Here is an 8,109-nt window from a genome sequence, read left to right as displayed (position 1 = left end):
GGATGTGCATCTAGAACTGGTAAGGTTTTGAAGTTAATCCAATTCAAGATGGCCGCCACAGCCAACTGACATTAAAAAATACAACATTGCTATAATTCACCTTTGCAGAAAGGTATCATTAGATGCACAACTACAACTGGAGCCAACCCAGATTAAGATGGCCGCCACAGCTGATCGACATTAGCAAACACAAAGACGGCATTAACTCGATCCGTTTTACAGATCCTTAGCTAAAATCTGACCCCGTTGCGCATAACGTTGTTTTCAAAATGGCCACAACACAAGATGATCTCAGTCTGAAACTCTGGCATGAAAGGCGGCGGGTGATATGCATTCTTTCAAGAAAGGCTGTTTGCTCCTTTTTTTCTGTCTGCAGCAGGTAAGATAGTAACTGTTGATAACCTTTCCACAGAATTCCACTTTGAAAGATCTGAACTATCCCTTTAAGACTTGTAAGATTCTAAAATACAATAAAGAAAACATAAAATGATTATTTTACCACCACAGGGATCTTAACTTTTTTCCTGTATTTTTAATGAAACTTCTTTATGAAGTTAATAAAATCTGAGACTTTTAATTATTTATCTTGTAACTGAATAATTAAATTTACTTTTAGTTTAACCACATCAGATGACAACAACAGAAAACAACAAGAATGTGAAGAATTTCCTCTACATCACCTCATGTTGGCATCAGTTGGTCGCAGCTGTCCTGCTGGGATCTGTAGTTTTTATATTTAGAAACGCTGACACATATATCTTCTTTTTCAGCAGCTGACTTGTGTTTGTTTCCTCGGTTCCTGAAAGACGACTTGGTTACATTTACCACAAGTCCCAAACTGACCCGCAGGCGAGGTTTCAGGAGCTCTGAGCGGGAACAGGTTTCATGACGTGATTTCACTGCTGTGAAATGAAATCAGAAAAACAAAATGTTATGAGGAAATAATGTCCTGGTGACAGGTCGGATCACTTTAAAACCTTCAGAATGTGGAACTGCTTCCTGTACAGGTAGGTCATTAGGGAGGACTTGATTGATTTCTTGGTAAGACTCCTTCGGGGAAATTAAAAACCTGTGATTTTAATTTAAGACCTGTGTTGGCGCAGGTCTTCTGGTTTCACTAAATAAGAAGTAAAATTTTGTGCTTTTGCCATCTTTTTAAAAAACTTCAGATGAACAACCTTTCTCTTTATGTAAATAAACTGAATTTATATATAAATATACTCAGAGTACGTGATGTTAATGACTCTCAGCTACTACCACATCAAATACTAGCTCAGTATGAGGGTTTTTGTGACGGCCATCTTGAATTAAAAAGGTTAATCAGTTGCAGATTTTCATCCAAGGACAACTTTGAGTTTTGTTAAAACTCAGCCAGTGGTTCGTGGGATATTTTGCTAACAAACGAGACAAGCAAACAACCGAGGGGGGGGTCACTGCAGACGTCCGCTGTTGTCCCACGAAACTCTGCTTCTGGGGAAAAAAAAAACAAAAACCTGACAAAAGGAAGCAAGAACCGGAGACCGGCGGGTAATATTTCAAAATTTTATTAACGAACATAATCTCTGAGGAACAACAGCAGTTCTCGCGCTCTCTGTACATGCAACGGTAGAAAATAACAATTTAGAATTTTTACTTTTCAGTTTTAGCCCCTTCCCTCCCACCCCCCCAAGAAAACCTACACTCACGTTCTCATTTATTTTTTTTGTCTTTTTCTCTTTAAATCCCCCCCCTGCAGGAAATCAACAACAGCTGGAGGTGAAAGTACTGACGATAGCATCAACAACCCCCTCCCTCCCAACCCACTTTTTTTTCTTTTTTTTTAGCTGCTCCAACAATATGTACACAAATAAACTACATTGTACAAAAAAAAAAAAAAAAAAAAAAAAAAAAGGTACATTGTTACATCATATAATCACCTGCAGCGAGCGCGACCCGGCCCGCTGCTGTTAGAACCCCACATTCTACGCAACTTTTCAGACTAGTACAAAGAGGAGGGTGCAAAACGTCCTGGGAGGTTTTATTTACACAAATATGTACAGAATGTCTCTTTCACGCATTACAAGGAGGGAAATTTACACAGCGGAGACCAACTTCAACTTAAAAACAAAACCAAAAAATAAAGTAATACCACAGGTGTCAGGAAATAAAAGATAATAAATAGGTTAATTTTCACCATTTAAAGAGTAGTTCTCCATGCTTCTTATTTGTCATTCTAAAAAAAATAATAATAAAGGAACAAAGAAACAGCTACAGTCGGGTTTTAATTAAAAAACAAGAGAAAAAAAGGCTTGAAGTTGTGATTCTATACAATGAAAAAATAGCAATTATGTCTATTTATGTCCCGTAAGAAATAAAATAAAATAAAATAAACATTATGAGTGAATGTGAGGAGCGTAGAGGTAATATGTTGCTGACTGAGGTGCTGTCAGGCTAGAGTCTGTATCAACGAGAGCTCGGCTGAACATCCGGGTCACGGGTTCGTCTCTGGCTGCTTCAAAAGGGGCGGATTTTAATTTTAAATGCACTCAATGATTAGTGAACATACGCAGAGGGGAGAGAAAAAAATGAGGAGGAAGTCTTATTTATTACTTCTAAGTTTCAAGACTGAAGTGTAAATATGATCAATGGAAGAAAATTGCAATTTTATCAACAAAAAAAAAAAGAAAAGTCAGTTTTATGGACAGAAAAAGTGAGAATGTTGGACAAAAATAACAAAAGCTGAACCTGTTTCATTATTATTATTGTATTTGAGGGTCATCGGTGCACTATTACTGGGTTAACCATAAAATAATATGCAGTATTTTAGTTGAAGGAAGTTTACAACTCAATCCTTCACAATAAGAGTCTCGAAAACATAACACAGAGTGGTGATTTCTAAATGCCTGCTGGTCTTAAAAAAGACCAAACTTCAAATGTTTCGATGTGAGGTTTCTGAAGTTAGCTGTAAGCGTCTGAGACTCTTATTATGAAGGACTGAAACAAATAAAGTCTGTTAAAGTGTAGTTAATTCAGTAAAAGTGCAACGATAAACGTCAAATCTAATAATTATAATAAATGAAACAACTCCAGTCGGGTTCAGGAGCACAGCGGGATCCATTTCCTCTGGATTAAAGACAACTTTCCCCTCTTTTTTTCTCATCAACAAAACTGCAGCTTTTTCTGTCAATAAAACCGCAATTTTATTCTGTTAATAGGAGCAACTTTTCTGTCAAATTGCAGCTTTTTCTGTCATTTACAGTGACACTTTTTTCAGTCAGTAAAATTCCAATATTTACACTTTAATTTTGAAGCCAAAACTAAAAAGTAAAAGCATCTTCCCCATTTTTTCCCCTGAGGGTTCCTAACACTCCGCCGTATGTCCCGCCATGTTTAGTCTGGTGCTGTGCGGCGGCGTTCGCCCGTCTGACGAGTCGGGCGTCACCATTTCAAGCCTTGATTCAAAGAAATGACCGAGACGGGGCTTAAACCGTTGTAAAAAAAAAAATTAACCTAAATTAAACGTGACTCGTTTTAAGCTCTTGATGTCTTGTAAACAACAGCGAGAGGGCGTGGGTCGGGGCATAGTTAGCGAAATACATTCTGCTTGACAAGCAACGTGATTGACATGCTAGAAAAACAAAGATAAACATACAAAACTAAAAAAAAAGTAAAGAAAAAACACACAAAAAGACTCCGTGAACAAACCTTTTTTTCCCCAAAAAAACTGTAAGAACTTGACAAACTGAAACAAGACAAACAGAAGTTTAAAAACCAAATTTCTGGCCATTCGTATGCAGATTAGTTGTTTATCTCTCAAAGATACTCGGAACTATAAATCTAGCCACCTTGTCTGCACAGTGTAATCCATTGCACTTGACTAGACATGCCATACGGCCACGAGACGGGTCGGGAAACGCCCTTCAAGTCCACTAAAGATAGGGAGCAATGCAAGTGATCACAAACCAATACTTCAAAAAGGGGTTTTTAAACAATTAAAATGGAAAATAAAAGTCTAATTGTGTCGTTTCTTTCCCCCTCAACTGCAAATATCTGTTCACTTTTATTTTTTATTTTTGGTTAATTCTAAAATTATTTAAGTGTCTGCTTGGGCCGGACACAACGGAAAAATCTATAAGGAGGTTAAAATTTAAAATCCCTGACAACACTACACAATCCCCCCCTTTAAGGTTCATAAAACTTAGGAGTTTGACATGAGTGGAGCTAAATATTTAACTAAGTGATACAGACGTCACACTGGAGTCCTATGAGGGAATTTAATCTTCCTATGGTCCGTAATAAAATTTAAATTTATTAAAAAAAAAAAACACCCATTCACATGACAGGGCTTGTTCAGAACCAAACAAGGCTCTCTGGCGCCACACAGTAATTATTTGGAGAAGCACTGGGAACCAAAAATAAAAAAATAAAAAGGATTTTTTGGACGTTTTGAAGAAGGGACAGATATGTTAGGAGTCCTAATAACGCTTCAGACAAACTGGGAGAACAGGAAGTGAAGTGCTGTGTCTTTATAATGGCTAAAAGGTATTTCCAAATTTGCAAAACAAATTCAAACAAAAAGAAAACGACACGTATCATGATTTTGCTTGTGAATGACATCACTTTCATCCCACTCATATATATATATTTATATATCTATGTGGCTTTGCCCAAAAATGAGTATTTTTTTTCACTGAAAAAGGCATTTTCTTGGTTCAAAGATTTTCTGATATAATTGTGTAGTAAAGTAATGAATTATAATCCTCTGTTTATTCTTTAAATAAAATCCTCTACATCTATTCTGCTACATCTGAGGGGCTGTATAGTGGTCGGCCCGTTTTCAAACAGAATTGTTGCTGCAGCGACTCACGTCCAGGTGAACTGACTGAATCTACAGGTGAGTTTAGAGAACTGTGCACTGGAGTCTTTCAAATATTGACAGAATCGTGTACACGGTTTGGCCCATTGGATATGAGAGGGGGAAAGTGCTGCCCAAAGTGAACTGTACATAAAAAGATAATTTTTATTTCTTTTCATTTTTTTTTTCTTTACACTTAACTGAGTGATATTACAGTACATAGGTTATTTACAACTGTGCAGTAATGTGTGGCAAAATAAATTATCTAGAAGGCAGCAAGAATACGTTGGTTAACGAATATAAAAACTGTACATAATTTACGGAATACAACTTTTTTTTAAATGTTTTTTTTCTTTCTTTTTTTTCCATTAAACTAATATTGGCTCTGTAGTGTTTCAAGTCACTTCCTCAGAAACAATGAAATGCCCAAGTAAAGAAATAGACAAAAACAATATTTCTCTTCTCCTGCCAAACCACAAGTTCTCAAGTCTCTTTGAATATCAACATTCGTTGGGTTTGTTTGTTCTGGTTGTCCCGTGGTGGTTTTTGCAGTCCATGGCGGTCCGGTGTGTTCGTGTCGGAGCGAGTGGAGTCGCTGAGGAACACTCCGGTCTGTCCTCAGGGATCCGTGCTCGTCCCGTTCTGTTCTGATCAGCCAGGCTCAGAGGCTGCAGTCTTCCTCTCAGACACCGGGCCCCGACACATCCTGACCTCTCGAAGGGGTTCGAGCCCACTGCAGACTTAGCTAGGCCCGGTGCAGTACGAACAGAGAGGGTGTAAGTAGCCCTAAAACCATCAGTGGCGTGTTGTAGCTTCCTGGAGCCTGTTAAAGATGCACCGTGGCTCCTCTCACTTCATCTGGATCAGCGCTGGACTCTAAGATCTCCTGGCCCGCTAAGACCCCTGCGTCTCCTCAGGCCTCCCTCTGGACAGGCACCAGGCGGCTGGGAGAGCTCCTCTCTGATCCATCCTCCCAGTGGCAGCGGGTATCGAAGCAGGGGGCAAAAAACGAAAGCAGAAAATAAATCTCTGTCCCCCCCGTCTCACCGTAACGAAGCCCTGGGGAGTTGTGTCCCGACGTCAGAGCCTCAAAGCAAAAACTGTTTCTGCTTCTCGCGCTCCGGTCAAACAAAAGCATAAAAACTTTGAGGATGAAAGTGCAAGTTGTGTGTTTTCTTTTCTTTCGATAAAAACCTGTTTCCTTCCTCACAGAAGGGAATGAAGAACAAGTTTTTCAACTTTACTTCTTTTCTGAAGAGTATATTTTTTCCTGTAGAAACTCCTCTTTTGAACTTGCTAGCCCTTTCCATTCGTTCTGTCTAACGAAGTCTCTTAGAGAAGAAGTGACTCAGACGGAGTTTTATCTCGATCTGTGAGCACCGGTGTGTCACGCAGGCAGCAGGACGAAGTCGTCGTTGACATCGACCATTGGCACGTAGAAGGACGGCACTTCGTTGACGCAGAGGGACTTGTGCACCGCTGGATCCAGCTCCTGGACCTTCAGCTGCCACTCCATCCTTTGCACTGCGTTAAGGGCTGCTGCCTCGTGCTGCTGTCGCATCAGCAAACATGTCTGAGGGAAGGAAGCCAAACAAATTCTCTTGGTATGTACACAATCACACATTCATGAAATCAGTTACTTCAAAGTAAAGATTTAATCAGTAAAGGCTGCCAAAATGTACCTTCATTCGGTCATATTTATCGTCCACGTCCTGAATCCATGAAATGAACTGACGTGCATTAAATCGATCTCTCACTGATTTGTTTTCGTCGCCCTGAGAAGCAGAGAACGGGTTACAATGAGGACTAAACCAGGGATATGTTATGTAATGTGTACAGCCGGCCTCAGTATCTCCTACCTGGCTCTCAGATGGCATATTGTACACTTCAGAGTCCAGCAGCATGGTGCAGGCGCTGAACGGCACAGCCTGATTGGCTATCGTCCTGGCTGCTCTGCAGTGGACCCGTAAAACCTCCTGCTCACATGAAACGATGAGTTTCTCCTGTAAAAAACAAACAAACAAGCACACCACAGAGAGAAAATAAATCACAAGTTACAAGGTAGGACATCAGAGTGTCTGGCTCATTTTGGAGCACATTTTACAAAAATGGCTGAGACTCAATTAGAGACAGAGATGGAAAAAACGTTTGGGTCTGCATTTCTCCCTTGGAGAGGGAACTATGCAAATTTTGATTTAAAAAGTGCTTTGATCTTTCATCAAAGGAGCGTTACGTGTGGCGGTGTGAGCAACGAGGGAGTTCAGGAGAAAGAATAACCCTGGAGAATAAATGAGGCACGTAAAAACACAGAAATGTCCAGATTATATTCATTTCTTACCCGTTCTATGCTGTGCTGCAACCTGAGCTTGCCTCTTACTGCCTCCTGTTGCCTGAAGAGCTCCTTCAAAGGTTCTGACAGCGACGGAGGTGGGGCAATCTGAAGAACAAAACACAATGAAGCTTTTGATATGTTTTTGACCATTTCTACTGTTAAGATGAAGGCATTTATATCTAGAAGTGAACAAATTCAACTAGTTCTACACTCAAAAATTTTACCAAAATAAAAGCTTTATGAAACTTCCACACAGGATGCAAAATGTGCTCTGCTTTGCTTCAAACTCTTTTGTTTCTATGTGTTGCCCAACATGAGGTTGGGTCTGTGCAGCACTGCTGGTGAGCCGGTACAGATCCATTTCTCATCACGTCTTTGAAAAACTGCACTTGCTTTCAAACAAGTTTAACTAGGGTGTTGTGCCCCCTATATATAAATCAGTATTTATTTATGTATGTATGTACCTGTTTTAATTTGTACATTTGTAATTTCTCCTAGCGCTGGGCGATATAATGATATATATCGTGGGGACGATAGAAAAATGTCTATCGTGATATATTTTCTTCTATCGTCTCTATAGTTTGTCGTTTCTATCATAATTGTATCAATGATTCATGTAAATATTTCATAACGTAGGCTACGACGAATGTATTAGTGTTGTCACTTTGCATAAATTCAGTTTATATAAGTGATAAATAATAAGAAAAAATAACTATTTTGGGAAGAACCTCCGTTTTGCGACATGACACTGCTTTACGTGTGGGTTTGCGACATGCTTTACGGCAGCGACTTTCTGTGCGGCGCTGAAAGATGGAGACGCATGAAGTATCAAACTCGGGGTCGCAACAAGTAGAGACAGCTAGCAGGCAGCCCAAGAAGAAAGACTTTTACCAAAACGAGGGGGGACGTCTGTGATTTGGTTCAAGAAGTCCGACACGGAGCA

At 39.7% G+C, this 8,109-nt stretch overlaps 1 protein-coding gene across 2 annotated transcripts in view; it reads right to left on the bottom strand.

Annotated features, from left to right (window-relative positions):
• Positions 1-1,991: 1,991 nt before the first annotated feature.
• ankrd11 (ankyrin repeat domain 11) overlaps positions 1,992-8,109 on the bottom strand; it is a 116,950-nt gene continuing 110,832 nt past the window's right edge. For both annotated transcript variants that reach the window (XM_017441811.3, XM_017441819.3), the window contains exons 11-14: positions 7,173-7,271; positions 6,694-6,837; positions 6,517-6,609; positions 1,992-6,407 (exon numbers count right to left, since the gene is read on the bottom strand). In XM_017441811.3, the coding sequence (XP_017297300.1) occupies positions 6,222-6,407; positions 6,517-6,609; positions 6,694-6,837; positions 7,173-7,271 (522 nt within the window). In that variant the 3' untranslated portion in view covers positions 1,992-6,221. The remainder of the gene's footprint in view (positions 6,408-6,516; positions 6,610-6,693; positions 6,838-7,172; positions 7,272-8,109) is intronic.

The sequence above is a fragment of the Kryptolebias marmoratus genome, linkage group LG15 (assembly GCF_001649575.2).
Source record: "Kryptolebias marmoratus isolate JLee-2015 linkage group LG15, ASM164957v2, whole genome shotgun sequence".
In the NCBI taxonomy this organism is placed as follows: domain Eukaryota; kingdom Metazoa; phylum Chordata; class Actinopteri; order Cyprinodontiformes; family Rivulidae; genus Kryptolebias; species Kryptolebias marmoratus.
The sequence above is the reverse complement of the archived record's forward strand: the minus strand, read 5'-3'. Positions and strand labels throughout refer to the sequence as shown.